The 18046-nt window shown below is 42.3% G+C and overlaps 1 protein-coding gene across 1 annotated transcript; it reads right to left on the bottom strand.

The window, feature by feature from the left end:
- Positions 1–589: 589 nt before the first annotated feature.
- Positions 590–17474, bottom strand: LOC132894608 (ornithine decarboxylase-like). The gene is made up of 11 exons (XM_060934679.1): positions 17349–17474; positions 14839–14969; positions 6049–6173; positions 5751–5924; positions 5493–5665; positions 2333–2549; positions 2150–2233; positions 1898–2060; positions 1702–1817; positions 1355–1569; positions 590–1243 (listed from the first exon to the last, which is right to left on the bottom strand). Exons 3-11 carry the CDS (start codon positions 6139–6141, stop codon positions 1105–1107), a joined length of 1374 nt encoding a protein of 457 aa, XP_060790662.1. The 5' UTR covers positions 6142–6173; positions 14839–14969; positions 17349–17474; the 3' UTR covers positions 590–1104.
- Between the last annotated feature and the right edge of the window lie 572 nt (positions 17475–18046).

Here is an 18046-nt window from a genome sequence, read left to right on the forward strand (position 1 = left end):
TGTGACTTAATTGTACTAAAATGGCAAGCAAAACACACAAGAAAAAAAACTTGTCATGATTAACAAATTCAAGCCAATTTAATGGTCAACATGCAACTCTGACACACACACACTCCCCCCCCAAAGAACCAGCGCGAGCAGGGCCCGCTAGCCCTGCGCCTTGGGACATAATTCACCCTGAGGCGAGCTGCGGCGCTCCGCTTAGGTTTCGTTTCTATCCCGGGCTCCAGCCCGACTTTGGACGCTTGTAGCTCGGGCAGGGGAGATCACAGTATCCCCAAACTTGACAGCCAGAGACCTCTCCCCAAAGAAGAAAATCGCTGAACAAATGTCTCACAGTCTTATGTCCAACGTCTGTAGCAACCTCTTTCCCCAACCATTCCCAGTGGAACTTGTTTTTCACTATTCTGTTGATTTCTTTAACTCGATTTGCATCTTTACGCTCGAGGCTGCCATCTTTCAACTCTTTGTTTGAAACGAGCTTACGTACAGCTAACAAGCGCGTTCACTGGTTGTTACAGAGTGATGGGCCAATCACGTACCTCGTTTCATCTCAATGACGTAATTGCGTAAATTACGTAATTACGTCAATGAGATGAAATGAGGTACGTGATTGGCCCATCGCTCTGTAACAACCAATGAACGCGCTCGCTTCAAACGGAGTTGAAAGATGGCAGCTTCCGTGATCGAGGCATAAAGATGCAAATCCGAGGCTGCCATCTTTCAAACAAAGTCGGAACGAATAGGATACGAATGTGGATTTGAGGGAAAAATCGGAAACTTTTTTTTTTTCCAAGTTTTGAGGTGAAAAAAGCGGAATTCCGCGAATTTGCGGAAAAATCACATCCCTGAAACTACTACTGAACACAGGAAATAGAAAGACATCAATGTTCTTCTCTATTCTCTGGTTAAGCAACTATATAAAAAGGAAGCAAGGACATATTTAGAATAAAAAAAAAAAATTGGAAAAAAAAAAAAGTAAATTTGTGCATCTGCTATATTTCAGGCACATGCACCATGGACCAATTACAAGGGTCATTGTGAACTGGGCACCACAACAAACTAAGGTAGCACAGCACCTCTCTGTACTGCATCTATGTTGACTTAGAGCACACAGGTGGCAGAGGGCTTAGCAGGCAGCTCCAGGGTGCTTCCATGCCCACAGTGGCCTGGCATGTTCACAGGGTTCTGTTCCTCCACCAGAGATGGCATCCCCTGGGCATGAATCTGCTGCATGCATTGCCTAAAATATGATGACAAATTCCTCACTATCAGACTGCAGAGATGGATTCAGCAGGAATATAAATTCTGTTCAACCAGAAGTACCAGAGGAAAGCAAAAAATGTGAACTCACCAAGCTGATCTGGACATGACGTAATGGATGTCTGGTTTTTGGAAGCCATTAAAGGTGGACGAGGCGGCCACGGTGTAAGCACCCATGTTTTCAAACAGGAGCCAGTCTCCGATCTGCAGGTCAGGTAGAGTACACAGCTCCACAATGCGGTCCAGGCCATCGCAGGTGGGACCCCAAATACTGCATGGGTACATGTGCTCATCAGGCTTGGGTTTCTGTGGAGAAAAACCCAAATAGTAACATTTAATAATATGTTCAATGATTAAAAGTTAACAGGATTTGCGTGTTTCATATCATATTAATAAGGTTTAATCTAACAAACAGAACATATGCAGTTATTTCCATACCTTGTGCACAATGGGAAACACATGTGCGTGATCAAAAAAGATGCAGTTGAAAGATCCATAAACACCATCATTGACGTAGTACATTATAGTTCTGTCACTGGTCCCGTCATCTTCATCTGAATTACGGGAAAAATAAATGTAAGACTCAGATGTTTCAGAGATATATTACAGAAGGGAACAGAAAGCAGTATCTTACCATCAGAGCTAGACTCCTCAATCATGTTGACTTTTTTAGCAATGATGTTGACAGCTAGTGTATATGCAGAGGCTGCGTAGAATCGGCCAGGCTCAGCAATTATCCTCACGCCACAGTCTGCAGGAAAGTACTTATCCAGTGCAGGGTTGATCACAGCAGTAATCTAGGGGAATCGAAATAAAAAAAATTTAACTTGACATTAAAAAAAAAAAAAAAAAGCCACTCATAAATTGAAACAAGTAGTAAACTAACCTCCTCAAACTTCAGCTTGCAATCATCAGAGCCAGGGAAGCCACCACCGATGTCCAGCAGAGTCATATTGTAGCCCAATTCAGCCTGAGGGAGAATTTAAATTGCAGTTTAGAAATGCAACTCTGCTGAAGGAGCACTTTTTACACCATCAGACAAGCAAGTTCACATCATTTGACCACTCACCCCCATGTCAAAGACACAGCGTGCATCTGCAATGGCCTGGCTGAATGACTCTGGGTCATTGCAGCCACTGCCTACATGAAAGCTGACGCCAATGATGTCCAGGCCCAGCTCCTTTGCCCGCTCCAGAAGCAGCCTGCTGTTTTTCAGCGTGGCTCCAAACTTCACACTCAGTCTGCACACTGCCTTAGTGTCATCTGTAGCTATACGCAACACTAGTCTGCATGGATATACAAATCACGGTTAGATAAGACTTTTAACCCTTTGATGCAAAACATATGCGCACCCCTTCTAATGCACAACCTGAGTCAAAAATGACCCGCATTCGTTTTCCAGGTTATTTCATGCTGACTGAGTTTTTCTTTGCTCCATCTTTTGAAATAAATTTATTTTATGATTGAATATTCCAAGTATTCTTTAAATATCTTGTTTTTAATTACCACAAATCATTAATTTAATTTTTTCTTTCCTACTTTATGAACAAAAATACTTTTTATATTACTACACATGGGTCATCCAAGTGGGCGGCACGGTGGTGTAGTGGTTAGCACTGTCGCCTCACAGCAAGAAGGTCCGGGTTCGAGCCCCGTGGCCGGCGAGGGCCTTTCTGTGCGGAGTTTGCATGTTCTCCCCGTGTCCGCGTGGGTTTCCTCCGGGTGCTCCGGTTTCCCCCACAGTCCAAAGACATGCAGGTTAGGTTAACTGGTGACTCTAAATTGACCGTAGGTGCGAGTGTGAATGGTTGTCTGTGTCCATGTGTCAGCCCTGTGATGACCTGGCGACTTGTCCAGGGTGTACCCCGCCTTTCGCCCGTAGTCAGCTGGGATAGGCTCCAGCTTGCCCGCGACCCTGTAGAACAGGATAAAGTGGCTAGAGGAGATGGGTCATCCAAGTGTGATTTAAAATTAAATGTCTTAATACTATAATAATAATAATTTGTTTCAAGTAATTACTTTAGCAGTGAATGGGGCCAGTTATTTATTTATTATGATCTGGAAAAACTAATACATGCCTTCATCTCTAGTAGGGTTGATTACTGCAATGGCCTTTTCACAGGCCTGCCAAAAAAGACCATCTAACGACTTCAGCTGGTTCAAAATGCAGCGGCTAGGGTTCTCACACAAACAAAAAGAACAGAGCACATTACTCCAATTCTAAGGTCCCTTCACTGGCTTCCAGTAAGCTACAGAATTGACTTTAAAGCATTGCTGCTGGTGTACAAATCTCTAAATGGTACAGGGCCCAATTACCTCTGATATGTTGCAGCGGCTTAACCCAATCAGATCTACCAGATCGAAACAGAAAAATTTACTATTAAAACCAGTTGTTAAAACAAAAGAATGGTGAAGCAGCTTTTAGCTACTATGCAGTACAGCTATGGAACCAACTGCCAGAGGACATTAAAAATGCTCCTGCTGTTGGCAGCTTCAAATCTAGGTTAAAGACCAAGCTGTTTTCAGATGCTTTCTGTTAAATAATTAATATTGTCTTCTTTACATTTTTTATAATCTTTACTTTCTCTGCATGTTTTAAATTTATGTTAACTTTATTCTATTTTATTCTGCTGGTTTCTTTTTTTTTCCTTTTTCTCCTCCTATTTGAACTACTACTTCATTTTATTATTTTATTTCTACTATTGTTTAATTCTTATTTTCTTTTAATTCTTTTAATTAATTGTTTTAGAATAAAAATAAAATTTTATATAATTATTTCTCTATTGTTTACTGTTTTTGTTTTTACTTCTGTAAAGCACATTGAACTGCCATTGTGTATGAAATGTGCTATATAAATAAACTTGCCTTGGCTATTAACTATGTAGTTAGCTAAGCCAACTACAATAAAATTAGCTAACTAAAGTAGAATATATCAACAGCTAGGTAGCTAATAGTAATTACTTGTAACTTTCTGACAAGTAATCTACTCACTCTTAAGGTAACCTAAACATAATCAATTTTTTTTCTAAGGTAATGTTAGAACAACTGAAAAACATTCCTTACATGTATGAGATGGGCAAAGGGCGCTGTGCTGAGCTGTGAAATGTCTGACACAAGCACAATTCACAGTTCCCACCAAACGCTGGAGTAAATGCATGCGGGTCGTTTCTGACCCATGTGTGTAAACTTGATGTAGAATTACAAAAGCTGTGCTTGTTCATAACTTAAGAAAGGAAAAATAAAAATGATTTGTGCTAAACAAAAACAAGATATTTACTGCATATTTGGAAAAGTAAATGACAAAATGAATTTAGTTCAAAAGCATATCATAGAAACACTCAGCCATACATGAAATAACCTGGAAAATGAATGCAGGTCGTTTTTGACCCATGTTGTGCATTAGAAGGGTAGTGATACAAAAAGGGTTTTTGTTCAAAAAGTAAGAAAGGGAAAAAATAAAATAAGGATGTATGATGATCAAAAACAAGTTAATTGAGGAATACCTTGAATACTGAATGATGGAATTAATTTATTGCAAAGATAAAAACTCAGCCGGGTCACTTTTGACCCATGTTTTGCATCAAAGGGTTAAATATTCTTGAATTTTTGTAATTACCGTATTTTCTGGACTATAGAGCGCACCTGTATATAAGCCGCAGCCGCTCCATTTAAAAAAAAAAAAAAAAAAAAAAAAAAGATATACAAGCCGCACCGGGCTATAAGCCGCAGATATCCATGTTGAAAAATTAGATATTTACTGCATGTACAGAACGATTTTGTACTGTAAATGTACATGTATGTACCTGAACAGATTCTTTCCGAACAGTGCCTTTTAACACGGCAGCAACTTTACTGATTAAAACGGAACAGAACCAAGAGAAAATAACCGGTATTTATTTACCTTCATTTCTCCTGTGTTTGAAACCACAAGTCACTTTAATCATCTTCGCTGGATTTGAAAATAATTACCAGTTAGTAATTTGTCGTGCGTGTTCTATCTGCTAAAGATCTGCTAATTCTTCTTTGCATTGATTTTTCGTCTATCTTATTTTTGATTCTACTTCCGGTTAGAGCGCCCCTAGCGGTGGAAGAAAAATCCACAGAATAGCCGCACCTTTGTATAAGCCGCATGGTTCAAAACCTAGGAAAAAAGTAGCAGCTTATAGTCCAGAAAATACGGTAAGTAAAGACAATGACAATTATAACTCTAAATACAGAAAGCTACTCACTTGGCATTGTCATGGCTACGAGCAACCTTCATCAGCTCCACTTCACTATCAAAGGTCATCACTTGCACGCCGTGTGCAAAAGCATACTTGATCTGCGACACCTGCTTACATGGGTTGGCATAAATGATCCTACTGGGCTCCACTCCCAGAGACTGCACAAGCTGGATCTCAGCCTAAAGGAAGATACAGAGACGTCAGTATAGTTTCTGCTAATGCTACACCTACTGGTACATTCAAAGGTAACAACAATTTGCGAACCTTGCTTGCACAATCAAATCCCGCTCTCAGCGTTGCCAGTGTCTTTACAACAGCCCTGCTATCATTGCATTTCACAGCATAGAAAGGTGTGACACGAGGCAAGGAGCGTGCCCATCTAAGGTGCTTCTTAAGGACATCCCCCAGGTCTGCCACAAAGAAAGCATCCTTGTCATCCTACAGGGGAAAAGAGAACAAAAAACATATCAAAAAAGAAAAAAAAAAAAAAAACCCAAACAAAACCACCATCAATACTGTACGCATTACCATCAAAAGAAAAAATGTGATGGAGAAAACTCACTGAGGTAGACTCGTTGATCTTCTGCTCAACAATGTCCCGTGCACAGAACCCCTCCTCCAGGAGAGTGAATTCAAAGTCGTTGAATGAAGTCATGGTGACAAATCAAGTTCCACTTGCAAAAGAAACTGTAGAAAGAGACATACTGGTGTTAAATGCAATCCATCAATCTGTTTATGCTATCAACAATATAAACAGTACAAAATACACAGACAATATGCAGGATATTTACAGACAATACACAATATACCAAAAATACACACGACACAGTCAGTTTACAGAGAGTGCAGTGAGGTCGTGCAAACAAGAGTGTGTTACAGGAGGTACAAGAGTTTAATGGCAAGGATGGATCAGGTCAGAGATTTATGACGTTGATGGCATGGGGAAAGAAGCTGCTCTTGGTGGTCTGGTGGTTCTGGTTCATAGTGCTCTATAGCGCCTGCTGGAGGGGAGGAGTTGGAAAAGGTTGTGACCAGGGTGCGAGGAGTCCTTAAAGGAGAGACGCAGAGCCATGGCCTCACTTTCGTTTATAAATGTCTTGAGACCTCAAGAATGGCACAGGAATAGTTTTAAGCATTAACAATAAATCTAATATAGTAATTTTTACGATTAAAGTGATTTATATAGGTAGCGGTCTGAGTGAATGACACTGATGTCCGTAACGTCACAGCAGGAAGGCAATCGGTCTCATCGCCATTTCCACTATACTAAAACACACAGCTGACTGCAATGCCGATCCTCCATTCTGAGCTAATTTATCGCCATGCCACGTAGATGTGTTGCTGGCCGGTGCAGCAACACGACAGCAGGTGGATTGACGTTGCATTCATGGCCCAAGAATGTTCAAACTGCAAAGATTTGGACGCGTTTAGCGAAACGTTCACGGGCACATTCAAGCGCCTACGAAGTGGTCTCTCCTCCGCTCTGCACATTTTACTGAGGACTCATATGAGACCTCTGATCTGTTGAGGAGCATTGGCTATAAACCCGCACTGAAAGAGGGTGCAGTACCAACAATTAAATAAAACTACAAGAAAAGGAAAGCATTTATTTTATTTATTTATTAAAAAAAGGAAGGGGTGGCACGGTGGTGTAGTGGTTAGCGCTGTCGCCTCACAGCAAGAAGGTCTGGGTTCGAGCCCCGTGGCCGGCGAGGGCCTTTCTGTGCGGAGTTTGCATGTTCTCCCCGTGTCCGCGTGGGTTTCCTCCGGGTGCTCCAGTTTAGAGCCCTGCACTCCCGCGGGAGTCCCGCGGGACCCGCCGCAAAGCAGTGTGGCGCGGGACAAATTTTGAAAGCTCATTGCGGGCGCGGGCGGAAGTGCACATATGCGGTGCGGGTGGGAGTGGTGATAAGCTGCAGTCCCGCTAACTAAAAACATGCTTGAAATAAAATTTATAAATTATTAATTTGTATGTCTATCATATATAATTTGTGCTGGATATTTTATTTGACATTAATAAAAACATTTTAAGATGCCTAAATTTGCAGAGAAAATCAGATTGCCAGATTACTCAGACTGAGTGAGAAATGGCATCTTAAACTTGCCACTGATCACTCTAATGACTCGCAGTTCACACCCAGCTAGCAAGAAAACAACAAGTAAGTTGATTTACTTGTTGCATTCGTCTACAACTTTAATCAGAGAGACAGGTTACACAGTGACGGTAGGCTTGACTCAATGCTATCCCAGAAATCCTTCCTGTAATATGCAAATGTGCATATTACAGGAAGGATTTCTGGGATAGCATTGAGTCAAGCCTACCGTCACTGTGTAACATGTCTCTCTGATTAAAGTTGTAGACTAACGCAAGCAGTAAATCAATTCACTTCTTTTACTAGCTCTGCTTTGTAATAATAAAAAAAAGAAAAAAAAAAAAATACACTGGTACAAAGCAAGCCCATTCACTTTTTTATGCTGATCAAAGAATTGTAATGGTTTCTCTTGTGATAAAAATGTGTGATTTGCGATTAAATATTTTAATCGTTTGAAAGCAGTAATTATTATTATTAGAAATACTACATGCTGAATTCAGAAACAAGGTAAACAATAACAAACGTGAGCTGTAGATATTTATGCTCAAATCCACTCAAAGTAGGGGGCGGGGCACCATCACGCTGTGTCAAGACAAGAACTTTCCTGAGAAATAACGCGAACGTCTGCATCATGCGGGATTTGCGGGCGGGAGCGGGACAAAATATGGCAGGCGCGGGCGGGACTGAAAATCATAATTCTTTGCGGGCGCGGGTGGGACTGCACAACGCGGGCGCGGGACTGAAAAATCCGACCCGCGCAGACCTCTACTCTGGTTTCCCCCACAGTCCAAAGACATGCAGGTTAGGTTAACTGGTGACTCTAAATTGACCATAGGTGTGAATGTGAATGGTTGTCTGTGTCTATGTGTCAGTCCTGTGATGACCTGGCGACTTGTCCAGGGTGTACCCCGCCTTTCGCCCGTAGTCAGCTGGGATAGGCTCCAGCTTGCCTGCGACCCTGTAGAACAGGATAAAGCGGCTAGAGATAATGAGATGAGATTAAAAAAGGAAAGCAAGTTCAATTGCACCAGTTCTCCTGGAGTGTGAGCCGAGGGTTGTTGGTAAAACCCGGGGCGGAATGGGACACGACATATCACTTGGGCAGTGACCTCCCCGCGGTTGCTGCTAAAACCGGTGACATCCCGTCCCGGGTTTTAGTAATTGCCCGAGCCAAGCAGTAATGGTGGAGTACTCAGTAATGGAGAATGGAGTGGAGCAGTCGTCAGATTTCTCTGCTGGATATTGCTGCCATCTCGCCCTTATGTGGAAGAAGTGAATGAACGGAGAACTGAACGAACAACTGAAAGTCAGATTGTTTCAAAACAAATCGGCCACAAGATCGGCCTTCAAGAATCGAGAACACAGACGGGTAAGCGCCGACTCTCATCTGGATATAAAACAACAAAAACAATACATTGTTTACCTGCATTTAGATTAATACATGTAACTGGTATTGTCTGTTTAAGTTACCGGTATAAGATTATTTAATTTGCTTCAGAATGTGATTGTCTCAGTTTCTGATTACTTAATTAGCCTTTTACGTTTTATTAGTGAAAATGCATGCATGTATGTTGCATAAGTTATAACACCCATCCTGTTTTAATGAGAGTCAATCCACAATCAATGAAGTCAAATCAGTCTTGGTTGAGCAAGTCGGTAACGGTATTTCTTACTTTCACCATAAATTTTTATTCATATGACTTTGGTCTATAGCTGTCAAAGGCCTCGGCCTTAAAACCAGTTACCGCTGTGACGTCACGCACTCAGGCCATCCTTAAAAAAAAAAAAAAGTTTCCTGTCCACCGGGTGAGCAAAAAAATTCAGTCGGGAGGGAGGGATTTTTTTTTTTAATATATGGATGGATAAGAAATCGCAATGCTGTGTTTGCTTTTTCTTTCAGTACTTTATTATTACAAAAGCAGACACATTTAATAAAACATGACAGTTTAATCAACTGAAACTTGTACAAAAACTTTAAGTTAGCATTTTAAATGCTGACTGCAACATTTGCAAAACTTTTACAAAGGTACTTAAAATGTCCGACACGGACTTTTTGTAGTTCTAAATCGACCATTAGGCCTAGTTCGGATTAAATTACACTATTAAAATGATCACTGAATGATTTGTTTTTCTGAATCTTTACTATTTTGTTGTTCACTAGAATACCATTTTGTGATTTCACACTTAAGCAAATATTTGAAAACTCCGGATCTCCTTCCTTCATGGTGGCTACCATTTTTTTGTGCCGCAAGGCGCATGCGCAGAGCTGATTCAATTCTATATTCTGCGCGGAATGCAGGGCTTTCCATACAGCCGGCTACTTTAATGACTTATTTTTGTAGCCCACAGGCTCTAAATATTAATTTTCGATTTTAATAAAATTAAATGTTTATCTAACGGACTGACAATAATGTCAAACTGAACCGCACTCATTTAAGTTGTGATTCGCGCTGTTTGTACTGATAACCACAAATTCCCCGCCGACTTCGTTGATCAAGGGAGAGTAACTCATCCGCGGCCCCGACATGTGGTGTGTGTGCGCGCGCACTCGGCGGAGGCAGTAGTGTGTCGGGGCCATCGGAGGGAACAGAAGCAGAGATAACGCTTATTTTGTCTCCGGTAAACCAGTCTTCTCTTGTTCAATTACGTGCTGGCATCAAAAGACACCGTTGGTTGTAAATGAAACTAAACTGAGTGGTTGGAGTGTATTTTCATACACAAATGGAGAAATGTTCGCTGAGTGTGTAATTGTGTAGCCCCACTGCAGACTGTTGTTGTTGTTAATTCATAGCATGCTCAGTTGCGTGAATGTGTCATGCACCGAAAATAAGAGATTTACAAGCCAGGAACGCCTCATGATGCAATACGCAAGAAAAGAAAGATTTACTGCCATTTTACTTTGTATTTGAGTAAAGTGAATAAATAAATAAATGGTCTGTGGAAAATACATTTAATCCTGGGAACTGCGTGCAGAGGAGTTTATTTTGTGTTTACTCCACTCCCCCGGCTGGCTACTTATTTGTCATGGCTGGCTAGTATGAGCCTTAGTGGAAAGCCCTGGGAATGCAGAAATGTCAAGTTCGATTTTAGATTTACAAACCCGAAAAAAATGTCGAAAAACCGGCGTAAAAAAAAAATTTCAACCGCATAAACGGCACTCACCTGGCCGGTGGACCGGAAACAGAACATTTTTTTTAATAATGGCCTCAGGGCTGGCTGGCTCAGCGGGGCAGCTCGAATGGCAACTTTGCGGTCGATTTTAAGTCTCATATTTTATTCCCATTTATGTAGCATACAAGAGTCAAGGATGGAGATACTATCCACTCAGAAATATATTGAAAAATAAAGGTTCTGCGTAATCTCCTTTAATGATTTTCTCTGCCCACTTCCTGGTTTGTGAAATGTACAAATCATGGACACTGAGCAGGGGAGCACCAATGATCCTTTCTGCTGACCTTACTGTTCGCTGCAGTCTGTTCCTGCCCTGTTTTGTGGCTGCTCCGGACCGGACCATGATGGATGCACACAGGACGGATTCAGTGACAGCGGTACAGAACTGTGTCAGACCATACTTTCTGAGTTCCACAGAAAGTACATCCTCTGCTGGACTTTAAGGATGGAGTTGATGTTGGATTCCCACTACAAGTCCGGTGAAATGGTAGTTCCCGGGAACTTAAAGGTCTCCACATTTGACACGAGACTGCTGGATATTGTGAGCGGGAGCATTGCACATGGGTGTCTCCTGAAGCCCAATATCATCTCCATCATCCTGAGCGTGTTTAGCTCCAAGTTACAAGCCTCAACGCCAGGCATTGCCCGAATGCCCGACCAAGATCTCATCTCATTATCTCTAGCCGCTTTATCCTGTTCTACAGGGTCGCAGGCAAGCTGGAGCCTATCCCAGCTGACTACGGGCGAAAGGCGGGGTACACCCTGGACAAGTCGCCAGGTCATCACAGGGCTGACACATAGACACAGACAACCATTCACACTCACATTCACACCTACGGTCAATTTAGAGTCACCAGTTAACCTAACCTGCATGTCTTTGGACTGTGGGGGAAACCGGAGCACCCGGAGGAAACCCACGCGGACATGGGGAGAACATGCTAACTCCGCACAGAAAGGCCCTCGCCGGCCACGGGGCTCGAACCCAGAACCTTCTTGCTGTGAGGCGACAGCGCTAACCACTACACCACCGTGCCGCCCCCCCGACCAAGATGCTCGGGCAAAAATATTTTAGCAAGTTAGGCCCATTCAGGCACACCTGTGATTGGCTTCTTTAAGCACAAAAATTATTTTCGAGCGAGTACGTTACAAAAAAACAAGACGTATCAACCAGCACCCTTCCCTCCCCTGTGATCGCCATTTTGTTTTTCTTCCCAATTTCTAACGGCGATTCTGATTGGCTCGCATGTGCATTTGTGCTTTTCATCACTACGAGTGGTCGCTGGTGCCCTCTACATTTTCCCAGGGTTGACGTCAGGACGTCCACACACATACATACACACACACACACACACACACATATATATATATATATATATAAAAATAAAGCTAGTGGTAAGTAAAGTCAATGAATGGAAAGAAATGCTTTTGTGTCTCCCGCCCGCAAATCCTGCATGATGCAGACGTTCGCGTTATTTCTCAGGAAAGTTCTTGTCTTGACACAGCGTGATGGTGCCCCGCCCCCTACTTTGAGTGGATTTGAGCATAAATATCTACAGCTCACGTTTGTTATTGTTTACCTTGTTTCTGAATTCAGCATGTAGTATCTCTAATAATAATAATAATAATAATAAATTACTGCTGTCAAATGATAATCGCAAATCACACATTTTTATCACATGAGAAACCATTGCAACTCTTTGATCAGCATAAAAAAGTGAATGGGCTTGCTTTGTACCAGTGTATTTTTTCTCTTTTTTTTATTATTACAAAGCAGAGCTAGTAAAAGTGAATTGATTTACTGCTTGCGTTAGTCTACAACTTTAATCAGAGAGACAGGTTACACAGTGACGGTAGGCTTGACTCAATGCTATCCCAGAAATCCTTCCTGTAATATGCAAATTTGGCCGCCTCTGATTGGACAGCCAAATTTGCATATTACAGGAAGGATTTCTGGGATAGCATTGAGTCAAGCCTAACGTCACTGTGTAACCTGGTTCTCTGATTAAAGTTGTAGACTAATGCCGCTTTTCCACTACAAACGCGGCTGAGTCGGGCTGAGCTGTGCCGTGCTGAGTCGGGCTGAGTGGGGCTGTTGGGAGTTGCATTTCGACTACAACCGCGCTGAACCGTGCTGGCTGGAAGTGGGTGGACACATTGGGTGGAGTTAGTGAAAGTGGGTGGACGTCAGGTGATGTTGTTAAGCAGCACAAACAGTGACATCAGTGAGCTTTTAAGCGGTAGTCTCACGACCCGAATAGTAAACAATAAACATGGAGGACATGGAGTCGTTAGTGTTGCTGGTCTTGGTGCTGTGGCTTGTTGTCACCGACAACGCGGACAGATACTGGCAAGAGCGTATAGATGAGGCGAGGCGCATAAGGCTTCAGAAATTCTCGTAATTCGTAATTCTTCTCCTTCCGGGTTTGCGGTGTTTACAGATCCCAGCGCGCTCGCGGGGCGTGTGAGGGCATGTGAGGACACTCCTCCTCATCAATCAGTGCACAAGGGAGTGTCTGCTCACGCCCCCAGCCTCACTCGGCTCGCTTTGGCTCGCTTCAGCCCTACTCCAAAACGGTGCGAGTTTTAGGGGCGAAGCAGGGCTGAAGCGAGCTGAGTCGTGCTGGTTTTTGGTAGTCGAAACGCGAGCCGTGTCGGGCTGAAGTGAGCTGAAGCGAGCTGAAAAAGGGTAGTGGAAAAGGGCCGTAACGCAACAAGTAAATCAGCTTACTCGTGGTTTTCTTGCTAGCTGGGTGTGAACTGCGAGTCATTAGAGTAATCAAAGAATTTCCCCTTAGGGTGATCAATGGTAAGTTTAAGATGCCATTTCTCACTCAATCTGGCAATCTGACTTTCTCTGCAAATTTAGGCATCTTAAAATGTTTTTATTAACGGCAAATAAAATATCCAGCACAAATTATACATGATAGACATAAAAATTAATCATTTATAAATTTTATTTCAAGCACGTTTTTAGTTAGCGGGACTGCAGCTTATCACCGCTCCCACCTGCGCCGCATATGTGCACTTCCGGTCCCGACCGCAATGAGCTTTCAAAATTTGTCCCATGCCGCACTGCTTTGCAGCGGGTCCCGCGGGACTCCCGCGGGAGTGCAGGGCTCTAGTCTCAAACAGTAAACCACACCCTCTACAGTAAATATTTACATAGTGAATTATCCCATAGATTAATATAACTTACCCCATTCATCATTAAAAATAAATGTTTTTGAAAAAACATGTACTTTTGTCTAAATAACACAATTATACTCCTAGAAAACATACCAGTATTGCCTTGTACCGTGTACTTAAACTTGCCGAAATACCGCAAAAATTTAGGGCAAAAGGAAATTCGAAGGGGGCAAAAATTTTTTTGAAGTCATTTAAGGTGTCAGAAGTTAAAATGCATATCACGGGTAAATTCAGGAGCAAGATCAATGTAATTCTTCTATTTTATATTAAACTTTGGTCAAATACCTAACATTCTGCATTCTCTGCAATTTTTTTACCTTGCGCAATATCAGAAAATTTCAGTTGAAATCAAGCCATTTGAGGTGAATTGGTCCGCCTCTGAAAAAAACTTGGCATTTGGATTTCCTGGCAAACATTGATTTTCATGACGTCATCTGCGGGACGCCTCCCTCTGAATCCTACGTCAGCACTGGTTTGCTTATGAGAAAACGACCTGGTGGTTTTCTGCAAATTTCTTCAACGCTATCACACAATTATTAAAATGGTCAACAGATGTATCGTAGGAGGGTGTAGCAACACCAATCTTGATGGGATCAGTACTCATTGTTTTCCAAAAGACCGGACAATGAGATAGAAATGGGAGTGCTTGGTCTACACAGGCTGTGCACTGAAACCGTGCAAAGCTCTCGCAGCCTGCTCCCGCTTTCGCAGATAACGTCACGAATCTGGCTCCAGACTCCCTTGGGATTTTTCCAGACGCGTTTTGTTATTTTATTTTTTTCTGCTGTAGACAGATGGCCTTGTGCAAAATTACCCTTCTGGATGAGTGTGTAAAGGAACATACTTTCATATAAAAAAAACCCCCACAAAATTGGTCCAGAATATGCACTTTAACATCTTACTTGGACAGAAAGAGATGGAATTATCAAATGTCAGAGGTTCAGCAGACCCAAGGTGGCTCCCCAGTGAAGTTAAATCCTTTCAGATAAGCCTCAAGGCCAGGGCCAGTGTGTGATTTGCTCAACCGAGTGATCTGAAATGAAGAAGCGCTGAGAGTCAGTTTCAAGCTTTCAGTAGTCAGGGTTATTAGATGACTATACATGCATCAAGACAACATACACTACTGTTCAAAAGTTTGGGGTCACTTTGAAATTTCCTTATTTTTGAAAGAAAAGCACTGTTCTTTTCAATGAAGATCACTTTAAACTAATCAGAAATACACTCAATACATTGCTAATGTGGTAAATGACTATTCTAGCTAAATTCTACTAAATGTCTGGTTTTTGGTGCAATATCTACATAGGTGTATAGAGGCCCATTTCCAGCAACTATCACTCCAATGTTCTAATGGTACAATGTGTTTGCTCATTGCCTCAGGTGGTGTTTACATTAGACCGTATCAGCGGATCATCAGATTAACGTTTTTAAAACGATTCGCGTGCACACAGCAACGCCAATACACGATTCGCGTGCACACAGCAACGCCAATACACGGATACGCTAATCACATGACTAATTAGACGGCACGTCACATGATCCCAGTGCATATCGGGCATGCGCAAGTCACTCACCACTTGCAAGTGGAAGGATGGCAAGCGAACACCTTCTCCAGCAGATAAACACACCTGGCTGTGATGTTCATGTTCTCACTGAGTTTAAGCGCCTGAAGGAGGTAAATAAGTTGAAATGTGTAAATAAACCTCAGTGCGGCTCAGCGCTTCCTCCTGCGCTCCAAATCACTCTGCCCTGAACAGCGAGTGCCCTCTGGATGGTGCGCACTCCGGCCCTGCGCAGCTCACAGAGCGCGCGAGTGAAGCGCACGAGCAGTGATTCGGGACTGAGCCGCTGTGCGTGTGATCCCAACGCCAGCGAACCAGGAAGGTGGATGTCACAGTGTCCAATGACGACGTCAGCTAGAGCTCAGCACTGCGTTTCCTCGTTCCTCAATGTTTACACAGCACCGGATCAGATACGAACTGGGTTGAATACGTGGGCCCTGGCGGATTCAAGTTGTTCCGCCTGTGGAGTCGTTTCCCGGCGTTTTAATGTGCACGGACAGTGCATCCGCGATGAAAACGAGACGGATACGGTCTAATGTAAACACCACCTCAGAAGGCTAATGGATGATTAGAAAACCCTTGTACAATCATGTTAGCACAGCTCACATTTGTGGGGTCGATTAAATGCTCAAAATGGCCAGAAAAATGTCTCGACTATATTTTCTATTCATTTTACAACTTATGGTGGTAAATAAAAAAAAAAAAAGTGTGACTTTTCATGGAAAACACAAAATTGTCTGGGTGACCCCAAACTTTTGAACGGTAGTGTAGATTATTAATGGATGGATGTTTTTGAAATATTACTTTTTGATTATTGATACAGAAAAACATAATATGGACACTGGCGATGCATTAAGCTTGCGAAAGGAATAAAACAGGAGAGAGAGAGAGAGAGAGAGAGAGAGAGAGAGAGAGAGAGAGATCCTTTCTTTTAATGGCAAGCCAACCCATACATGGCTAAACACTGGTAAAATAAGGGTCCACTCAGGAACTAAACCCAATCCCACTAGTGCACTATATAGGGAATAGAAGTCATCATGCCACATTTTAGGATCGACCCTCATTCTGTCAGACTCTCAGTGGTCCCCCAATGGGCAACGAGCTGCAGTTTGTAGACCAATGAGAGAAGTGCTACGCAGGCAGAGGCCAGAGAGAGAAGCCGTAGCCACAAATGCAGCTTTCGATGCCCATACTCAAACATTTTCAAAGGTAAAAAGGTTTACTTAAAGTTCAATTCCTACAGCGTATATACAAATTAATAGACACTTACTGAACTCCATCCTCACTTTTACATCGTTTTGCCTCATAAATGTTACAACCCACGCAACATCCGGCCACGTGTATTAATAAATCACTATTTTAAATATTTAAAATCTAGCAAGCCATGGAAAATGGTTATGTTGGTCAAAAGCGGTTATTTAGTTGTTTGGCAGAACAAACTTACTGTCCAATGAGTATTAAAATTATCACCATAGTAACCTGATAACTTGGTTTTAATGCTCGAACCGGACGTCCCGCCAGCTTAGCCGCTTTTTGTCAGTCTAACTGAACTCGCTAGCTTGTGGGTCCAGTGTAGTCGCGTAAAAAAAAAAAAAAAGCCAAAATTAAGAGAGATTTTAGTTGTACCGAATAGTTAACAATTATCTCGTCTTGGCGTTATTCAGAAAAAGTGCACTAGTTACACTCCTAATGCAGTTTGTGCTAGCATTATTTCAAAACCCATTTACCACGATGCTAACGTGCTAACTTTTAAAGCCTTGTTAGCATTGAGCTCTCATTCAGGCCCTCAGAACAACCTGTGAAACAGAAAAAAAACCCCAAATATATTATATATTTCGGTGTCATTTACGTACCTTAAAAAGCATTTACAAAGATTTTTGCCCATTAGAGACCAGAATCAAGGAATTGGAAAAGATGCTGTGCTTCCCCGCTCACGCAGCCGGTGTGTTCTGTTCTGAGGCAGGCAATGTGCCGGCGTTCATTTATAGTTCAGCAGTTTCCATGGCAACACGCCAGCTCAAACCGGTCTCCCGTCGGCCTGTGAACCGGTTCCAGCTTGCTACCTGACGGCTTTCGCGCGCGTGCAACAAAAGCTTGATGTTCTACTCTTGCAGATATTTAGTTTACCCACCCATCAGGAGCTCCACGTCGAGACAAATTTTTCTTTGTAGGCAAACAGGAGTCAAAGGCTTAGCAGTAATTTACCATTCTCAGGGCACATATAATATTAATATTAATATAAATGTGCAATACCTCTCCTGCTGGACTTTTTTTCATATCTTTTTATTTAAATACTTAATTTATTTATCTAGAAGTTTTCTAAAGACTTAATTTATCTAGAAGTTCTCCCTTTTTTTTCTATTCTATTCTCTGTTTATCCTATAATGATGCTACTGGAATTTATTTTCCCTCAGGGAACCCCAGAGGCGATTCTAGAGTCTGTTGTGGCCCCAAGCAAAAATTTCCAGGGGGCCTTTCTGACCAGTGTTCATCACCAATATGTTATAAATAATCTGACACCAATGAAAAATGTATGAAACCAAAGTTTTTT

The sequence above is a fragment of the Neoarius graeffei genome, chromosome 11, assembly GCF_027579695.1.
Source record: "Neoarius graeffei isolate fNeoGra1 chromosome 11, fNeoGra1.pri, whole genome shotgun sequence".
Classification (NCBI taxonomy): domain Eukaryota; kingdom Metazoa; phylum Chordata; class Actinopteri; order Siluriformes; family Ariidae; genus Neoarius; species Neoarius graeffei.